Below are 21,401 nucleotides of genomic sequence, written 5' to 3'. Positions count from 1 at the left end.
TGAGATTTGGGTGATCCTAGATTTAACCCCCAAGTCACAACGATAGTTTTCACTTCTTCCTTCTATAGCAAAGTGAAATAAACAACTCTTCCTGAAAGGTTGTACCGCTACGTGTGTTTATCTTCATGGTTTATTCTGACTATAAACAAAGCTTATCTCAAGCTTTAGGGGGGCAACCTTTACCCCGGTTTTCTATTGGCTCATGCCTTCAATTGTTGTCGCCGAGGTTCTTGAAGAAGTCGGCTGGGGCTTGACGGTGACGGTATTTCGTTTGTTGGTGGATGGCTCGTGCAAGTTTTGTTTAAAGAGATTATCTTTGAACAAAAAACTATTGAAGGCACTGGACACTATTGGTTATTACTCAAAATAAATTGTTGAATTTGATTTCGAAACCTCAGAATAAGATTTTGGTGAGGTCTCGAGATCAAGGATTGTTGTGACTAGGGTGTTTCTCTTCCAATTTATCTCTTCGCAACTTCGACGACCAATTGAGTTCAAATTTTCACGTTTGAAGTTGTGCAAAATGAAACACGTGAGAAGACTGCATAACAATGACTAACACTGCAATAGTGTCCAGGGCAAAGGAGTCGATTTGTACCCTTCTATCTGTAGATTTAATCATTAAAAAAATCATCGAGGTCTCAATGATTGTGAAAAATAATGTTTAATTCTGAGGAGAGGTGCCGGTGTCAGATGCAATTGTGTCCGCCATGCAATATTGTCCGCTCCGGACACTTTTGCATATGCAATCGTGTCCGGGGTTATGCAAAAACCGTCCGGCGGACATGTAAAATGTAATAATGTGCGCGCGTGTAAGCGAGCGTGCATGCACTGAACCTATTTATATTATTATATGCAACATGAATACCAAACGGCCGAACATTTCCCATGTCATTCACGACATGCATTTAGCTTGTAAAAAATTGCGCACGTGTTCCGTCAACCAAGGGCGTTTAATTTACTGCAAGGACGGTTTTGCACGGGGCGGACACAGCTGCATATGCAAAGTGTATATTGTAAATATTGTATGTAAGTAATTGCATATGCAAAACCGTCCGGCGGACATTATTGCATATGCATATATGCAATAATGTCCTCCGGATAGTATTGCATAGAGGACATAATTGCATGCGACACCGCGCGCGCAGATTACCACAAAAGAGTTGGCTGCCTGCATAGAACATGGAAGATTGGAGACGCCGCATGGTTCCCGCTCCTTGCGGGCGACAAGATTGATTGGTCGTTTTTGAGATAATTGCCGAAAATCCCGCCGAGTGAGTATGTCCCAACATAGGTGCAAGACGTTTCTCGTTTCCCTTTCACGCACACCGCGGCCAATTCACCGACAGCGCCCAGGGCGCTGATTGGACTATATAATGTCAGGTTAGTCGGTTCGGGCGCTGTTTTGGTGAATTGGCCGCGGTGTGCGTGAAAGGGAAGAGAGAAACGTCTTGCACCAAGACTAGTCCCAACATGGAGGTTCTTGCCTCCATGGTCCAAAGTTGAATAGACTTTGTGAAACTGGTAATCGGTTTGAGTATGGTTGGGCTCAAGAGCTATTCTACCTCCGTGGTTAACCGGTTTGGGGAATTAAAAGCACATTAATACTTTTGTCTGAGGTATTGTAAAAAAAAAAATCCAAAAGGCTGACCTGTCAAAAAATTAAAATAAATCTTCTGATTGCTTCTCCAAGATGCTATGGGCTGAGAGACTTTAAGGTATTTTTTTAACATCTCATAAACAAATTATTTATGTTTTATTTTTTCAGCATTTAGCATTGGTTGCTGTGCTGTGGTGTGTGAAAACTTTCCGTATCCTGCCACCACTTTTCATTCGTATGAAATAACTAATAACTAGTATCTATAGACGATATGACCTCTGAGAAGACGTTTGTACACAGTTTGCCATATGGGGGGTGGGGGCAAAATATCTCCGGTATGGGTTCTCATGCCACACATCTGCAATCTGCAAGCAGCTGCTGAATGAAAGAATGCTCTAAAAAAAATAATGTTCTGTGTTTTTTATATACCGCCCTCTCGCCACGGCAGTGCAGTGTGGTGGCCTTGAAAATATTGAGGGCGCGGCGCTCATAATAATTATCATACACATATCACAACATTGGGCAATGATTTATAGTTTTTGATGTCACGTATGCTGACTCTGACTAGACTCTTGACAGTTCTGAGTTGAGATTTTTCTATGCCACTCTGGCTAGCTAGGTGCTATTCCTTCGCAGGCAAAGTTTGAGTTCATCGTTTCGAAGAGGAAGAAATAATGACACGATTACAACTGCAGACATCGTTTCTTCTCGCTTTCTCCATTTTCGCCTTTCTTAACGGCGGAGTGAACGGACAACAAGGTCAGTAAATTTGTGTTTCTATTGTTGAAAGGGTCTTAATTATTAACAAACTTTACCCAGGCCTATATAAACTACTAGTACTAAGCTAACTTACGATGAATAAATATGTATCCTCTTCTTACCAGTTTTGGACAGTTTTCACTGTATTACTATTTATTAGCGTATGCCTTTTTCTTTGAATTGGGAAAAAAATAGAATGGTGCCACATATCAACCGATGCCCTAATTATCTTCATTTGTTAATAATAATATGAAGTATGCAAACATTTATTATACTCAAACTTTATGGACATTGAAATGTTCTCACCACCACACACCGATCTTCGATGACTTCAACTTGCCCCATTTGTTTTGAGTTTTTCCTGTTTTCACAGCAAACGAGAAAGTATGGTTTCCCAGTGAAGCCATACATTTGTACTACATGTATGATGTACTTCTAGAAACTAAAAAAAACTTTATGGCTCCCCTCACAGGGGAGCCTTATGGGCAATTCCATGGTTAGTTTCGTTACACTTTTAGCTGCTTAGCACAGCTCTGTGGTCTCCAATATGAACATGAAAGCCTATCAAGTCTCCATTTTTGTACCATGGCTACATCTTGGCTAGACCTAATATACAAAAAAATTACAAATTTCTAGACACATTTATTCGGTTGTTATAATCAGTTTAATTTTGGTTAGTTACGTTACAAAAAAGGGACATGGAAAAAAATTGCATGTCTTTGAACAAAAAGTTTCCTCAAACAGGGTACAGCTGAAACAAACTTTACTATTTCTATAACTACAAGGGTACTAGCAAGTGTTTTGGTAGGGACAAAAATAAAATAACTCTTATCAGTTCCAGGCATTGCCCCCAAATCATGGTTAGTTACGTTACAGTTAGTTACGTTACACTTTGTCCGTGACTAATATTTCTTGTGATACACCCTTTGTACTTCACTCACAGCTCTTATCTTGTCTATATTAGTAACTAGTATGCAATACTACACTATATACAAATCAATTAAGTAAAAAACAATGGAATAAAGTAATATTTTGTAATATAATTGCAAAAAAGTATAAAAAAGCCATTACCTCGCCATATCATTAACCAGTGTCACATATATTACAAAATGTTTATGTCTGTAACATATAAACTTGTTCCTTTACATTCATAAGCCATGCAGTATTTTAAAGTCACAATAAACCAAGTGAATTTCTCTCTTACATAGATACCAAAGAAAACAAAACAATAGAAAGGATGTTGAATGAGTTCCTTGTCTTGACTCTTGGTCATGGACACTAATCTTAAAGTTCAACAGAAATTTTGAAATGCTCGCGATTGTTGACATTTTCTGGCACATCTAGCTTGAAAATCATTTTGTCCCTCGTATAGAAGATACAAACATTTTGAGTGGGCCATTTTACATAATGTGTTTCACTGCCCCTCTCATGCCATCCACATGACCTTTGCCATGGGAGGTGCAGAAGAAAGTCCAGTGAATTTCAATCTTGTGCTGCTCTTGAAGTACAGCTATCCCACTCCACAATGCTTTTCAGCTTAATGCTTTAATTGGCAGTCTCTCTCTTCATCACACCCTCCCTCCTTTCCAAACCCCACCCCGGCCTACCAACACCAGTTCCTCTTTGCCCTTCTACTACATACATGTACCCCCTCCCTAATTAAGAACTACACTGAAAACTTTCTCTTGTCAATTGACTAATAAAAATTAGTCATGCACACTGTCTTATTTTACTAATCAAAAGATAGTCATGCATAGGTAGTTTTGACTAATTATAATTAGTCTTGAAAAAAGTGTCTTATTTGATTAATTATTAAATTAATTAGTAACGCACGAAAATTAATTGGTAATGCAAGAAAATTAATTAGTATTGCACGAATATTAATCAGTCACGCGACTGTTAAAGTTAGTCAGGATTACACATTAATTCCCCTCACATAAGTCAAAACTACCTAGGCATGACTCTTTTAACAAGTAAAATCAAGTAAAATAAGACAGTGTGCATGACTAATTGTTAGTTATTAGTCACGTCAACAGTTAACTAAGGTTTCAGTGCCATACATCTCCATCGGTGATGCTCGGATAGCTCCCTCGCTGAAAGCTCGGAACTTAGGGGTTATTTTTTATTCATCGATGACACTTCAGCCACACATCAACAACATTGTTCGTTTATCATCATATCACATCAGGAATATAGGTAAGATTCGCAAGTACTTGGACAAAAGTGCCACTGAAAAGGTCATTCACGCATTTGTTACTTCTCGTCTTGACAACGGCAATGCTCTTCTCTACAGTCTTCCTAACAACCAGATTTCTCGACTTCAACGGCTCCAAAATACTGCTGCCCGCATTGTGACACTGTCTAGAAAATCCTGTTCTATCACCCCCGTTCTGAAACAACTACACTGGCTCCCTATCTCTCAACGAATCATCTTCAAGCTGATGCTCATTGTCCACAAAGCTCTAAATGGCAAGGCTCCTCACTATATTTCTGAACTGCTTCAAGTTTACACTCCATCAAGGAATCTTCGATCAAGTTCCATGCTTCTCCTCATTGAACCCAAGTCTCGACACTCATGGGGTGACAGGTCTTTTTCTGTAGCCGCACCACGCATCTGGAACTCTCTACCACTTAATCTTCGATCTTGTCTTTGTACCGCAAAATTCAAGTCTCTTCTCAAAACTTATCTTATGTCACAGGTTTTCAATGACTAATTTTGTTGTGTCTGTTTTTCTTTGTGTTGTGTTTTTGTTTTGTTTTGTTTTGGTTTACTGCGCCTTGAACACCCAGCAGGGTGGATATGTGCGCATTACAAGTCTTATTATTATTATTATTATTATTATTATTATTATTATTATTTAGATACAGTTTGGACATTAACACACATTATGTGTGCACTGCACACAAACGAAAGGCCTTTCGTACAAACATCATGCAGATATAACACGACACATGCCTATTGTTTTTGTGATTGCGTCCGTACACGTACATTGTATACACGCAGCTAAACTAGCTCAACAAGCTTTTGTTACTCTTTCTTTTGCTGTCGTTTTATCTTTAAAATATTCAAACTATACACCACAATATTCTACATTAAATTCTTATTCTACTAGTATAAGTTACAGGGTGAAATTCGGAGAAGTTTAAATTTATTTTACTTGATAAACGTCGCCAGTATGCTGCAGTTGAAGACATTAAACGAAATACCCAACACTAACTTTGTGTCAAACAACACAAACTTTTCCACGGTGCAATGTTTAACGTTACACATCATTGTTTATATCTTATTATAATAGAATTGCTATGATCGCAGGCTACAGACTCTATTCTTTACTAGAATGATTAATGCTCACCTTCACCAGTCAACTTGAGCTGTCATGCCCCATCTCAAAACAACAACGCGATATGACAATCATTCGATTCTGTGCCGCGCCCCCACGAGGGCTTTTGGGAAACCCGGCACAATCAAAAGTCATCAAAAAATAAGTCAAAAGTCATATTGCCGCAAAAAAAATTGGCGGGATCGCGCGCTTAATTAGTCGTAACGCAAAAAGTTAGTCAGTTGGATTGTCATGAAAAATTATACTTCGTCATCTCTTGTTTCGTGACGATACTTATTTGTCAATTGACGAATTAGCCCGCCCTTTAAATTAGTCCATTATTCAAAGTAGTCTTTAACTTATATTAATTAGTCAAACACTTTAAACGATTCGTATTGCACTAATTGTAATTTGTCATTCCCTCAAAGGAAATCGTCAACTGACTAATCACTCGCATTACTAATCATTTTCGCCCAGTTTGACGAACTTTTCACTATGTTTGACTAAATAAAACTGTGGGTGTAAAGCCTTTGATTCTCCATGTACAAAGGAAGACTTATTATAATATTCAACCTTTTGAACACGTTCCGGTCCTACTATTCCCGGCCTACCAACACCAGTTCCTCTTTGCCCTTCTACTACATACATGTACCCCCTCCCAAATTAAGAACTAAAGCCTTTGATTATCCATGTACAAAGGAAGACTTATTATAATATTCAACCTTTTGAACACGTTCCGGTCCTACTATTTTTGTGCTTTGTCCTAAAACAAATCTCTATGTGATGCACATCAAAATGTTTTGTTTTTTTGGGTCACACTATTCACATCCCATGGTCTGTTTGCACAGGGCAACAAGCTTCTATATGAGTTTGCTTCCCCCTTACACACAAGCTGATATTGTTGACGATTAGACAGCAAACTCTCTTGCTGTTTCTTATGTCACAAAATGTCTTGACGGCCACTGCATGGTGGAATAAAGCGTATATAAACGGTAATAATTGAATCAACAAGCTGATGTTTAAATTTTAACTTCAATAATAATATGGATAAGGGTTAAAAATAAAAATCTCCAAAAATATTAGAAAATGATATAAGGCCAAACGGGTCTGACCACTAGAAAATTACCGTTTCGTTTGACGGTAAAACGTGTATAATAAAAATACCACAAAATAGTTAACTATAATTAAAGATTTAAAAAATAGAAGGACCCCAATGGGCGGGTCCAAATTACTATGGATGTGTTCCTTGGACCCTCCACTACACATCTATACCAGACACTGCCCGGCCAAAAGGGTCTGACCACTAGAAAATGAATGATTTATACTTTCGTTTAGAACATGCACTTAAGACGAATGTCAAACCGGTAACTGTTACTCGCTTGATAATGAAGGTCAAACGTCAAATAAGTAACCAACTTCACGCCGGTCACATGGCTTCTTTAAGCCTCTGTATTTGTTTTTTTGCCAGAATGCTCAGCAAAATATTCAGTCACATGATTTGAATTGTGAATTGAAATAGTGTTTGGTAGGATTTGAAACTTTGCATGGTGGAAATAAGATGTAGAAGAGTTTGCGGTAACACCATGTAATGACTTCTCTAAATGAGTTGTAGTGGTTCTGAAAAGAACCATTGGATTAACTCGACGTTTCGATCAGTATGTCCTGATCATCTTCCGGAGAATGCTGGACTCTGATGATGCTGAATTTATTTCAGTGGGCAAATATTTTTATATGGCCTAAACATTATGACATATTTTTGTTCCTTGTAGAAATGCCTAAAATACCAATTGCTTCCGCAATCTGTGCAGGGCGAAATGGTTAAAAACGTACAATTTCGACAGCTAGTCAGCAGATTTGCTCCATTTTTACCACTTTTGAAAATCATGACACCAATTCTAGGAACACAAACTTAATCCTCAATGTTTAATGAATCCTACCATATCACTCAAAACACTATTGAGGAAATAATTTGAGAGAGAGTGTGTATGCACAGCCTACTATAATCCCCCAATATCATTATTTGTTCTGGGAAATCATGCATGAAAACACAGCCTACAGGCCTCAGGGAAATTCATCTTTAAATAAATGGGAAAGGCCACTTTCATTTTCGTTTACAAAAGAAAAGGCACTTCCAGTGGAAATCTCTATAAAGTGTATGGGAAAAGGGGCACCAACCAAGGCCAAGACAAGCAGCAGCAGAGGTCATGACCTCTGTGTAATTCTCGGCCTGAAAACAACAAACATTAGGCTTCGAGAAAACTGAGATGGCCTGGGATATCCAGGTACACATAAACAGGCTTTCGAGTTAGTAACTTACTATACATTTTTTATTTTTGATGTTTCATTAGAATTATATTAAATCAAAACATTTTATCACTTAGGTCGGGTCTGTTTTCGCTAATTTAAATGCCATATCCATGGGTAATAAAAAAAAATTAAATAAACATCCATGTGGATATAAAACTAATAAATTTATAAAAAGTATAAACAGAACATAAAAATTAACCTTGACCCCCATAAATAGTGCCAAACACGCTGGCCTCTCCCCGGAGTAGCGTATTTAGCAATAGTGCCAATCGAATTTAGTATTTTATACTGAAATAATTGACACTATAGGATACAAACACACCCACCATTAAGCCCTTTTTACAACAATTTGGACATTACACTTCAGGCTTTCAAAATTCAGCTTATAAATATCTGTGCTGTGTAGGGAGGTTTTTAGCTAGTTTCTTCATCGGTAAACTACTCGTTTACACATAATTGAACGCTCCGGCAAGGGTCGAAGATGGTCTGGTGAGGGTCAAAGACGTTTCACCCTCGCGGTAGCGTTGCAATTATTGTAAATAATTTACATGTGTAATGTAGCTTGATCGCATCAATGTTCTACAATGTACAAAGATTGTAATCATTTGGTTTTTTTACATACGCCATGTTACTCATGTAGGTCTTCTTAAAAATAATTACAACACGTCATTTTAAAGACAGTGGACACTATTGCTTGGCTTATTGCCAAAGACCAGACTTCTCACTTGATGTATCGACATCATAAATGCATGAAATAACAAATGTGAAAATTTGAGCTCAATCGGTCATCAAAGTTGCGAGATAATGACAAAAGATAAAAACACCCTTGTCACATGAAGTTGTGTGCCGTCTGATGCTTGATTTTGATACCTCAAATTCTAAATCTGAGGTCTCAAAATCAAATTCGAGGAAAAATTACTTCTTTTTCGAAAAACTACGTTACTTCAGAGGGAGCCGTTTCTCACAATGTTTTATACTATCAACCTCTCCCCATTACTTGTTACAAAGTAAGGTTTCATGCTAATACTTATTTTGAGTAATTACATGTACCAATAGTGTTCACTGCTTTTAAAGTAGGCCTATATCTTGTCTGTGTTGATTTTCTGTGTTTATCTTACAGTCGACCTTTATCTCGGACAACCATTACATTTGTGTTGCTTTATATGTAGAAAGGATGTGCTGATTTGATGGCGATGCTGTTTTTGGCACAGTAACAGTCATATGGGCATACACTTTCTGATCGCCTAACACAGTGTGGTACATTACACTTCCTCCTTTAGACTGTTCAAAATATTCTCATTTCTCACCGTCACATTCCTTAGTAAATAAGGCCTACCTTTTGTTTTTTGAACCTTTGATTCAAAAATTAAAAAAAGTCATATTTTAAAGCCATTGTATACTTTTGGAACAGAAAAAAAAAAAGTTCACAGATTTACCAATAACTTACAGGGTTTAACAGAAGGTAGTGGTGAAAGACTTTTCTCGAAATATTATTCCACGAAATGCTTTACAATTTGAGAAAACATTAAAACAATTATCAATTCTCGATATCAAGAACTATGGACTTATTTTAAACACCTGTCATGACACGGCAAAACGTGCAGAAACAAGGGTGGGTTTTCCCGTTATTTTCTCCCGACTCCGAATCGATGACCGATTGAGCCTAAATTTTCACAGGTTTGTGTTTTTGTATGTTGTGATACACAAAGTGTGGGCCTTAGTTGGAAAACACTGTTTACCGAAAGTGTCCAATGGCTTGAAATGCAATAAAACTAACCTGTGAAAAGTTTTATTTAAAAAGGTTTCTAGTTTTTGAGATAATTATGTGCATGCAAGAAGAATTAACATTATTAAAGAAAATGAAAGTACTGAGTAAAGAAAAACAACATTATTTTCTTAATCTCTGGTGCCAAAGTAACATCATAGATCGTTCATGCAGTACCCGCTGATAAAACATCTATCATAGGATTCTACATGTGGTCAAATGGTCCTGAGACATCTGGCCCAATTTGATAGAGCTGCTGTAAGCACAACAAATTTGCTTAGCATGAAATTTCTTCATGATAAAAACAAGATTACCAACCAAATTTCAATTTTTTGCATATTGCTTGTACTTCTGGTATTCAGCTGTTGAAATTTGGATTGTAATCCTGTTTTAATCAAGGCAAAAAACGTTCATGCTTTAAAGAAATTTGTGTGCTTAGCAGCTCTATGAAATTGGGCCCTTCTCTATAGCAATGCAAAAGGTCGAGGGTTCAAATCCCACCCAGGTGATTTGCCTGTGGTTTTTTGTTTTGCAGAACTTTGGGAAAGTCTGAGTATACAGTGCCATCATTGTAATTTGTAAAAGGGTTAATGCCATTGGACCCTTTCGGTAAACAGTAATGTCCAAGGCCCACACTTCGTGTATCACAACTTCTATATCAAATAACAAACCTGTGAAAATTTGGGCTTAAAGGAACACGTTGCCTTGGATCGGACGAGTTGGTCTATAAAAAGCGTCTTGTAACCGTTTTCTATAAAATGCATATGGTTGGAAAGATGTTGTAAAAGTAGAATACAATGATCCACACAAATTTGCCTCGAAATTGCGTGGTTTTCTTTTTACTGTGCGAACTAACACGGTCGGCCATTTATGGGAGTCAAAAGTTTGACTCCCATAAATGGCCGACCGTGTTAGTCGACGAGGTAAAAGGATAACCGTGCAATTTCGAGGCATGTTTGTGTGGATCATTGTATTCTACTTTTACAACATCTTTCTACCCATGTGCATTTTATAACAAACGCTTTTCAAAGACCAACTCGACCGATCCAAGGCAACGTGTTCCTTTAATCGGTCATCGGAGTCGAGAGAAAATAACGGGAAAACCCACCCTTGTATCCGCGCGTTTCGCCGTGTCATGACATGTGTTTAAAATAAATCCGCAATTCTCGTTAACGAGAATTGATATTGTTTTACTGTTTTCTCAAAAATTAAAGCATTTCATGGAATAATATTTCAAGAGAAGTATTTCACCACTACCTTCTGTAAACCCTGTAAGTTATTTGTAAATCTGTGATTTTTTTTTTTTTTTTCTGTACCGAAAGGGTCCAATGGCTTCAAGACAGTGGACATTATTGGTAATTGTCAAAGACCCATATTCTCACTTTGTGTATCTAAACATGCATAAAATAACAAACTTGTGATAATTTGAGCTCAATTGGTCGTTGAAGTTGCGAGATATGAATGAAATAAAAAACACCCTTAGTCACACGAAGTTTGTGCTTTCAGATGCTTGATTTCGAGACCTCAAATTCTAAACTTGAGTTCTCGAAGGAGGGAGCCGTTTCTCGCAATGTTTTATACTATCAACCTCTCCCCATACTCGTTACCAAGTGAGGTTTTATGCTGATAATTATTTTAAGTAATTACCAATTACCAGTGTCCACTGTCTTTAAAACAACAAAACGTATCGCGATATTAATTTGGACACGATTTCGATATCGGATGGATTTGGTTTTAATAGAAATATCGATTATCGCAATATATCGCGAAATATCGATATCTTGCAATATATCGCAATATATTGCGATATATCGATTAAATATTGCGATGTATTTGCTAGCTGAGACATCTTGCACCCCATAGGTTTGGAGTAAAACCAGAAGAATAGGTCATTAGAACACCTCTCTTATGCTAGGACTGTCTCTTCTACAACTTTCACTTGGAGTTTTAAGACTGATGATGTCAAATTTCATTAAGTGCGATTATATCGAATATCGCGATATATTGTCGGCGATATATCGTGAATAAAATAAATCGATATCGCCCAAGCTTAGTCAGGCCTGGAATTTCAACTTTGAGCATACTATTGAAAAGGACACTTCACTTACTTGGAAGATCTTTTGAAAGGCACCAAGGCCAAGACCAGAGGCATAGACCTTTTCGCAAATACCGGGGCGCGCGCGTAAAGCTTGGAATTAGGTGCATTGTGGTCTAGCTGGTAGCAAAATTTGATCCATATATATCCCACAATGCACCTCATTCAACAGTCTGCGCTTGCGCATTGGTATTTGCGATAAGGTCTATTATAGGCCATGGCCTCCGCGGTGACCTGTGGGTAATTCCAGGCCCATTTTAAGGCCAAGTTTTACAACAAAAGTACCAGTTGATTGTCCAGGATAGTTTAAGAAGTACACAAAAATCAAATATTGTGTTTTTGAAGAAAAATTATCTAAAATATAAATAGAATTAAAAACCTGATGTGGCCTCAAAAAAGGATGAGGGAGGGGACAATCATTTTCTTTTTCTTTTTTTCCCTCTTTTTTTTTTTTGGGGGGGGGGGCTATGTTTTATATTCTTTATCCCCTAAATGCAATATTAATACAACCTTGTTCAATGTGTTGTCTCTTTATAGTGGACTATTCCATTCGTCTCCAAGGGGGGCTCACCGATTTCGAAGGACGAGTGGAGATATATTACCAAGGCTCATGGGGGACCATATGCGATGATCAATGGGACAACAACGACGCGACAGTGGTGTGTCAACAGCTTGGGTACCTTGGCACTGCAGTCGCTAAAACTGAAGCATTTTTTGGAGAGGGCACCGGAGACATCGTTCTCGACGATGTGGATTGTGTCGGCACGGAGAGCTTTTTAGGCCGGTGCCAGGCTAAGCCTTTGGGGGACCACAATTGTGGCCACGGTGAAGACGCTGGAGTTGTATGTAGTAGTCCAGGCGGAGAAGGTACCAAACCCGAGCATTGGACGCATCTAGGGCTCAATTTCATGGATTTGCTTATTGCGAGTTTGTTAGCGTATAATGCCTAGTGACGCGGAGTACACGCGCAAAAGCCAAACATCGCCGCTAACCTGTGAAATACGCTTGACGTAAGCACAGAATGCCCTGCTACCATAAGTGCTGATTCTGTGCTTACGGTAAGCAGAGCTATGAATCTGGGCCCAGGTGTCCTCTGCTTGACCCCTCTATGAAGTCAAGGCTTAGGATGTTTCTTCCAAGCCTAAAACAAAGCCATGATGTGAAAAAGTGGTAGGTTTCAAAGTGTAGTATTTAAGATTAAAAAAAGCCTGTGAAAATTTGGGCTCAATTGGTCATAAAAGTTGCTAGAAAATAACAAAAGATAAAAAATTTAAATTTAGCAAGAAATCACCTCTTTCTCAAAAACTATGTGGCTTCAGATGCAGAGGGGGTTGTTTCTCACAATGTTGTTTAGTATCAAAACTTATTACAAATCGTGTGCAGTGCTTTTAAACCCTCCAAAATTATGGACTAATCTCATTTTATGTGCTCAATCCATTTGCAGTGGGGAATTCCATTCGGCTTGTAGGGGGCAGCAACGATCTGGAAGGCCGAGTGGAGGTGTTTTATAAGGGTGCGTGGGGGACGGTTTGTGATGACGAGTGGGATATCAGAGACGCAGGGGTGGTGTGCCGACAGCTCGGTTTCCACGGCACGGCAACACCGAGAGTGTCATCATATTTTGGTGGTGGCTCTGGAGATATTGTGTTGGATAACGTTCAGTGTTTAGGCACGGAACTCTACTTGGCCAAGTGCCCCTCTTCAACTAAGCACAATTGCGGCCACACTGAAGACGCTGGCGTGACCTGCACAGATGATGATGTCACTGGTATGCATAATAGATAAGTCAGGGCCTTATTTCATAAAGCCTGTAAGCACAAACAAACTTGCTTAGCCCAAAAAAGTTTCTTCTTATTCTGTTTTTTTTTACAATTTAAATGTGATGTGAAATGTATTGCTCAAGGGTTTTACTTGCCATAAATTTGAAAAGGAATTACCAAACGTGTCCAGCCCCCGATTTCACCAAGCGCTGCGACGCGTCGCAAGGGCGAGTTGCGACCGGTTACACATCGTAAGTTGCGAACTCGTCGCAGCCGCGTAGTGTCTTATAGGTCTGCGACACATCGCAAACCCTACGATGCGTCGCAACTTGCGATGAGTTTCGTGAAATCGGGGGCAGTACCTTTAAACCTTTGTTTTTTTCCTTGTTCTTACGTAGTGGGTTTACCCATTCGTCTCGAAGGTGGGAGCAGTGAACTCGAGGGCCGTGTAGAGATATTTTATGAGGGTGCGTGGGGGACCGTTTGCGACGACTCATGGGACGACATGGACGCCCAGGTGGTGTGCCGACAGCTCGGATTCCTGGGCCACGCACGTGCCCTAGAGTCGGCACATTTCGGCACGGGCACTGGCGAAATTCTGATGGATAATGTTCAGTGCGTTGGAACCGAGTTAACTTTAGGGGCATGTGTTGCGGATATTGCAGAACACAATTGCGCACATTCTGAAGATGCTAGTGTTATTTGCAGCGACGGGAGTAACGTGATTGGTATGTTTTGCTTTTTGTTGTAACTATGGTATTGTCAGAATTGGCGTCTACAGCTACGGCTACAGCTGTTGCTAAGGGTGTTGCTAAGGACGTCTTATACCTCAACACATGATTACGCCAAAATCTAGCCGTAGCCGTAGCTGTAGCCTTAACTTGGACCTGGCCTAAGTTCACTATCTGTATCTAGGGCACTTTGAAATGAAATTTTCACAGGATGGTTTTAAAGTACAGGTACAATTACAGCATTGAATCGAGCAGTTCTGGTGGTTAGTTCATCAGAGTTTGGGTTCGAGTTCAGGGGCGGATTGCAATAAAACGGTCTTAGTCAGCGGTCTAAGACCAGTCAGTTATAGCCAGCTATCTGCCTTAGGCGGTCTTAGCTTAGTCAGTCATTAAGCCTGTTGCAATAAGTCGGTCTTAGATAAGTCTGTGAAATTAATGAAATACGAACAAATGTCCCATAATGCTTGGCACTCTGCAGGCACTGGTGGTACAGCATTGTTCTTCTTGCTTTGGTTTAAATCACCGGATATATCTGTGAGTTGTATCATTTCGACTTTTGGGAACATATATTTACAATACAATCACATTGATCATCATCATATTGCCTCCCATGGGTGTAATCTATTTCTAAAATAAAATCTAATCCTAGAGCTCTTTGTATCACAACTAACAAATGCAGCACCATCTCTAAAAACCAAAACAAAGACCGATTATAGCCAGCTCAGAGCAGGCTTAAGATTTAAGACTGGCTATAATTATAGACCGCGCTATTGCAATCGGGCTATAATTAAAGACTGTCTAAATGCGTCTCAAGTTAGCCGGCTATACGCATAGACTGGTTTAAGACCGCTTGGTGCAATTTGCCCCCGGTCAGGACACTTGTGTCCTTGAGCATGATACTTTACTGTTACTGCTTCTATTCACCCAGGGGTATAAATGGGTACCTGTGAGGTTAGAGGTTGACATTGTGTATGAAAAAGCCACTAGCGCCATCTGGCAGCTCGGGCTGTATACTCCCCAGGGAGCTGAGAAAGATTAAAGGAATGTTATTGGCACAATGTAAAGCGCAATGAGACAGCTATTGTGAAATATGCTATATAAAACATTATTGTTATTATTATTATTATAGATGTTGAATTTGAATCAGGGATAAATATTAATTATTATTATTACAACATTCCATGCCCTTGTTTTTGTTTTTAAGAGGACTATTCCATTCGACTTCGAGGGGGTGGTACTTCTCACGAAGGCCGAGTGGAGGTGTTTCTGTACGGTGAATGGGGCACGGTGTGTGATGACGACTGGGGCATCAACGACGCTAGAGTAATCTGTAGACAGTTGGGCTTCCCCAAGGCAAGCTACGCGAAAACGTCTGCGTATTTCGGTGAGGGCCAGGGAGAGATTCTATTGGACAACGTGGCCTGCTCGGGCTTTGAATCCCACCTACGAGACTGCGAAGCGACGAGGTTTACGCACAACTGCGGTCATGGAGAAGATGCCGGCGTCATTTGCAGTGACGAAGACGGAAACTTTGTAGATAGTAATGCGTACAATTTAACTTCTTCCTTAGCCTATTCTTTGGTGCCATTGAAATGCTTTTACAGTAGAAGTTTACAATTTCCTCACAGGTTGCCCTTTACCAAGGCAAAAATGCCTTGGTGCCCTTTCAAAACTGAAGCATGAATAAAGGCTTGAGTACATCGAGTTGAACCCACGGTTCTTTTCAGAACCAGCCAACTCACTTACCATGTTCACAGATTATCATTACATGGTGGTATATAGCGTAATTCCATCATGCAAAGTTTCAAATCCTACACCATAGAGTTATGTATAAGAACTAGAGGGCGCACTGGCCGTTATATGCAACAGGCAGCCATTTTCTATGTTGACAAAACTGGCATCCAACAGCGTGTGTTTGTGCAGCCATTTTGTAAGTTGAACAAAACAACTTTGAGTAGCGTTTAATAAACACCAACTCCAACATGTGTTTCATATCATTATTATTACTATTATTATTATTTATTCGGCCAAGATTTCAACAAACAGTACAAGATACAATATTACTGTTCTAAAGAAACATAACAGTATAAGAAATAATGAGTGTAAACTTATGACACCTAGAAGAATTGTAAACCAATGATTGAATAGGACAGAGCACTGGCAATCAAGCAAGACAATTATACAAACAGACAGGACAAGCCCATTCTAAGATGGCCAGGATTAATCAAAGTGAACCTAACCACTGTGACTCGAAAGCCTCTCAATCCAATCTTATTAAATGCGCTTACAGAATGGTGCACCCGTGTCTCCTTGCGTTCCTGTTGCGTTTGTGCACGAAGCATCACCCGTGCGCCCTCTAGTTCTTATATATAACTAAATGTCCTACACTAATCTCAATCAAGTGTTTAGACATAAGTGGCTCTTTGTGAAAAGGGCTGACGATTTTATCAAATTTCATCCCTGATCTTTTCAGGTGCGGAAACATGGGGAAAGGTTCGGCTTGTTGGCGGGGATACTGCCAACGACGGCGCGGTTGAAGTTTTCATCGGGGGCCGGTGGGATAAAGTTTGCGATGACGAATGGGATACTAATGACGCCGAAGTCGTTTGCCACCAGTTGGGTTACAAAGGAGCCCGGGGATATACTACCAGTGCTACCTACCCGGCTAGTGAGGGTAGTAAATTTGTTATGAGCGATGTAGCCTGCGCGGGGAGTGAAACTAGACTTGTTAACTGCCCCTACGACAGCACACCAACTTGTTTCTACTTTGAAGTCGCTGGAGTGCAATGCGAGCCACCGAGTAAGTCCAAACCTACAGCCAATTTAGAGACTGCTTAGGTCCAAGTCACACTGCAGCGATAACGAAAACGATACGACGCAAAGAGAACGCATTCTATTGGTTGAATTTTTCTCTGCAGAATACGCCCAGGCTCGTTCAACCAATTGAGGGCGTGCATTGTTAACATTCTCGACTTTGTTATCTTTATCGAGGCCTGTGTGATTGGGCCTTTGGGCTGCTCAGCAAAAATGAGCAGGATACCAGGCACAAATTGTACAAGTGCTATGGCATTTTGGCTGGTAGTCTTATCCTGGTAAGCATAATCTTGTTGTGCTTAGCTGTTTTTTGTGCTTAATCAGCTCAATGAACATGGACACGTCAATTTTATAACGTTAAAGGGACACAAAGCCTTGGATCTGTCGAGTTGGTCCATGAAAAGCATTTGAAATCGTTTGTGTGAAGAAGTCAATATGGTTAGAAAGATGTGGGGTGGTCGTGGCCGAGCGGATAAGAGCACTGAACTCAAGCTCTAAAGCTTCTGTTCGGTAGAGTGTGGGTTCGGATCCCGGTCGTGACACTTGTGTCCCTTAGCAAGACACTTAACTACATATAAGTGCTTCTCTCCAGCCAGGGGTAAATGGGTACCTGTGAGGGCAGAGATGGTTCTTGTGATTGGTTTAGCAGAGTAGCGCATATAATTGTCACACAGGTTGTATACTCCTCAGGGAGTTGAGATAGTTTAAGGAATGATTTAAGTCCCAGTGACCAGGGGTAATAATGTCGGAAGCGCTTTGAGATGCCCTCAGGGAAAAAGTGCTGTATAAAAACTAGTTATTATTACTATTATAATTATGTTTTAAAAGTAGAATATAACAAAGTCACTGTTACTTTCCACATGGCAGCGGAAGCAACAGTCCAATGGGATTACGACTTAAGAATTAATGTGTGATCTATTTTTATCCATCAGTGTATGGCGATATACGTTTGTTTGGTGGGAACTTACGCAGCGAAGGACGTCTTGAGATATATACAACCAATGGTTGGGGAACTGTCTGTGATCAAGACTGGCACGAGAGTGATGCGGAAGTCGTCTGTCGAGAGCTTGGATTTACTGGCGTCACAACTTCAAACCTTGGTGATTCTTAGGAAATTATTCTTAAAGGGAATATGTACATTTGGTAATTTTTCTTACAGGGTTGTCCATAGTTTTTGAAGAGGGGAAAAAAGACAACTACCCGGTTTTGTCAAAGGACAGAGCAAAGGACGAAGCCCTTACAGCGTTGGCTTTGCTGACGCTGCATCTTCAATTTATGGTGATTCTGAATAAGGAATTATCCTTGAAGGTTTTTGATTGAATGTTTAAGTAATTGTCAATATACTTAAAGGCCGTGGACACTATTGGTGATTACTTAAAATAATTTTTAGCATAAAACCTTACTTGGTTACAAGTAATTGGTAGAGGTTGATAGTATAAAACATTGTGAGAAACGGCTCCCTCTGAAGTGATGTAGTTTCGAGAAAGAAGGAAGAAGATTTAGAATTTGAGGTCTCGAAATCAAGCATTTATACAGCACGCAACTTGTGCAACATGGGTGTTTTTTTCTTCCATTATTCTCTCATATGTTTGACGACCAATCAAGCTCAAATTTTCACAGGTTTGTTATTTGATCCATATGTTGAGATACACCAAGTGAGAAGACTGGTCTTTGACAATTACCAGTAGTGTCCACTGCCTTTAAAGCACGGGCAACCAGCCCTACTGGTTTTTTGAAAGAATAATGAAAAAAAAAAATTTAAAAATTGCACATGTCCTTCTTTCTCGCCACCCAGGGGTAAAATGGGTAACTGTGAGGGCAGAGATGGTTTATTTTAATGATTAGGTTGGAACCTGTAAACTTGTCGCACAGGCTGTTTACAGTGGTGAGAGTCATTACTAACAAAAAAGTCTGAAACTTGGATACAAATTCAAAGGTTTGTTGTTGAAATGTTGGCATTTCCACCATTTGGTAACCCCTGGGGTTATTATAGATTCCAAGGAGCTTTTGGAAACAGTATCCAAAGCACCAATGAGGTAGGCAAACGAGCAGGATTTCTGTATTTGTGGGAAAAGATATTGTCTGATTTACTTCACCAGGTCGACATAAAGTCTGATTTTGGCCATAAGACTTAACAATCTCATCCCTGTGTTTACTCCCCAGGGAGCTGAGATGGTTTAAGGAATGAAATACATGGCCCAGTGACCAGCCGTCGATTTCACCAAACTCTTCCTAACTTAGGATTAATCTTTGGACTTGGAACGGGTTCAATTCCGCATCCAAATACGTAGAACGCATTGAACCCATCCTAAGTTAGGGCGGATAGGATAGATCCTAGCGTTTCATGAAATAGCCTGCTGGGTTTATATTGCTAGAAGCGCTTTGGGACGCTCTTCAGGCTGTGAAAAAGTAGTATAAATAAAAAGTGATTATTATTACTATTATTACCTCAACTTATATTTTTCCCACTTTTGTTCTGTTTTCTCAGATGGTGATTTTGGCGTTGGCAATTACCCCATCGCAGTCACATCTGTCTATTGCTCTGGCCTTGAGAATCAATTTGTGGATTGTCAAATGCCTTCCATGGAAACAAGTAGCTTTTGTACCCACGACAATGACGTTGCCATCAAGTGTTCCACGCGTGAGTATAAATAAACCTCCTTCTCCAACCCCAACCTACACTTGCGGATAAGTCATTACATGTCTGTTATGGTTCCGACTCTCTCAACGCCATGTTGCCAGCGACGCTGGCATTACTCTCGCGAGACTGCTGGCCCCCGCGAGACCACCGCTCTTTCAGCTATGGTTGATGGCGGAGTAGTAGTCGACAGCCAGCAGCTTCATGTGAGAGTTGTGATCTTGCCAGAGCAGTATTCGATCGTGGAAACCTGAATCATTACGCCCCCACCACAACTAGACTATCTCATCGTGACAGACCATTAACGACTTGTCGACAAGTCTAAACCCCAAACTGATGTGTTCCGCCGGCCCACTCACTTTTGCACTTTACAGTACGATATAACTCACATGTGAGGACTGTTCATGTATGAGGAAGAAGAACCCATAATCTTGAGTATTTCAATTAATTAGGTTAGAGCACCAAACTCAAGGTGTTTCTGTTCAGCAGAGTGTGGATTCGATTCCCTGTCATGATACTTGTGTCCTTGTTCAAGCAGGGATGTGATTTTTCCATTGTTAATTGGATTTTTTTTTTTTTTTTTTTTTAATGTCTTGAACAGCGGCGAACATTGGTGAGACTATAGGGATCATCGTCGGAATACTCATCGGCCTTGTTCTCCTTATTTCCTGCTGTTGGTGCTGCTGCAAGGCGTCCCCAAAAGATGAGGTACATGTAGATTCATAATTTCTTTTTTAAAATAACATCTATTAAATCTATTATTTTGTTGTGCTAAAACACAGACATCATTACTCAACCTCTGGTGTTTCTGTTCTGCAGCAAACTATTTTTTATGATAGCGCGCCAAGATTTCCCTCGTACGACAATCGCGCAACCGACTGTCAACCAGCTTTCAACTGTTGTATTAGATTGATTTAATAGTTCTGGTAATTTTAACTTTGCAGACAACAACGGTCACTGCCGCAGCACCGGTCACCAATGGGGCGGGAACAAGAGAAGGTTACATCCCAGTTTCCCAGAGTCCGGGAGTGATCACCCACCCACCTGTTGCTTCCTACTCGCCCGCCCAAAACACAGTCTCCTTGAACCCGTCGGGCCAATACGTGGAGCCCCCACCACCAACTTATCAAGATGTGATTACCACACCATCAGCTTATCCAGTGACAATCCCAGTAGCTACCCCGGCGTACCCTGGCGCTGCAACTGCACCACCCCTATATGAGGGTTACCCCGCCCCTAATCCGGGCGCTCCAGCCTACCCTCCACCAAGTCAAACCCAGATGGCCTATCCCCCACCAGCTCAACCATATCCCCCACCCGCTCAACCATATCCCCCACCCAGTGGTGTTCAGCAAACAATCCCCACCCAGTCTGCACCCAGTGGGGATAGTGAGCTACCATACCCTACCACCCAGTCTGCACCCAGTGGAGACAGTGAAACACCATATCCTACCACCCCGTCTGCACCCAGTGGTGATAGTGAGCTACCATACCCTACCACCCAGCTCACGCCCAGTGCACCTACCAATGTGTAGACATTTTGGATATGAATACTGGAAATTTGGACAGAGTAAGTCTATTACCTTTTCTGTTTTATAATCATTAACAAAAT

At 40.3% G+C, this 21,401-nt stretch overlaps 1 protein-coding gene across 2 annotated transcripts; it reads left to right on the top strand.

Annotated features, from left to right (window-relative positions):
- The first annotated feature begins 2,087 nt into the window (after positions 1–2,087).
- LOC139945276 (scavenger receptor cysteine-rich domain-containing protein DMBT1-like) lies at positions 2,088–21,324 on the top strand. 2 transcript variants are annotated; one of them, XM_071942610.1, is made up of 10 exons: positions 2,088–2,359; positions 12,384–12,713; positions 13,291–13,614; positions 14,005–14,334; positions 15,542–15,877; positions 16,811–17,137; positions 18,084–18,251; positions 19,640–19,792; positions 20,391–20,497; positions 20,734–21,324. In XM_071942610.1, exons 1-10 carry the CDS (start codon positions 2,275–2,277, stop codon positions 21,322–21,324), a joined length of 2,751 nt encoding a protein of 916 aa, XP_071798711.1. In that variant the 5' UTR covers positions 2,088–2,274. The 2 variants fall into 2 exon arrangements, with proteins under 2 accessions (XP_071798711.1, XP_071798713.1); XM_071942612.1 differs by lacking the exon at positions 14,005–14,334.
- Positions 21,325–21,401: the final 77 nt, after the last annotated feature.

This window comes from Asterias amurensis, chromosome 12 (assembly GCF_032118995.1).
Source record: "Asterias amurensis chromosome 12, ASM3211899v1".
Taxonomy (NCBI): Eukaryota; Metazoa; Echinodermata; class Asteroidea; order Forcipulatida; family Asteriidae; genus Asterias; species Asterias amurensis.
This window is presented reverse-complemented; position numbering and strand designations above follow the sequence as displayed.

What these genes read in the sequence shown, in the direction of transcription:
- LOC139945276 (XM_071942610.1), top strand. Translation starts at nt 2,275, where the DNA reads ATGACACGATTACAACTGCAGACATCGTTTCTTCTCGCTTTCTCCATT. An exon ending in AGACGGAAACTTTGTAGATA is followed by an intron (nt 15,878 to 16,810) that starts GTAATGCGTACA and finishes TGATCTTTTCAG; the next exon opens with GTGCGGAAACATGGGGAAAG. An exon ending in AGTGCAATGCGAGCCACCGA is followed by an intron (nt 17,138 to 18,083) that starts GTAAGTCCAAAC and finishes TTTATCCATCAG; the next exon opens with TGTATGGCGATATACGTTTG.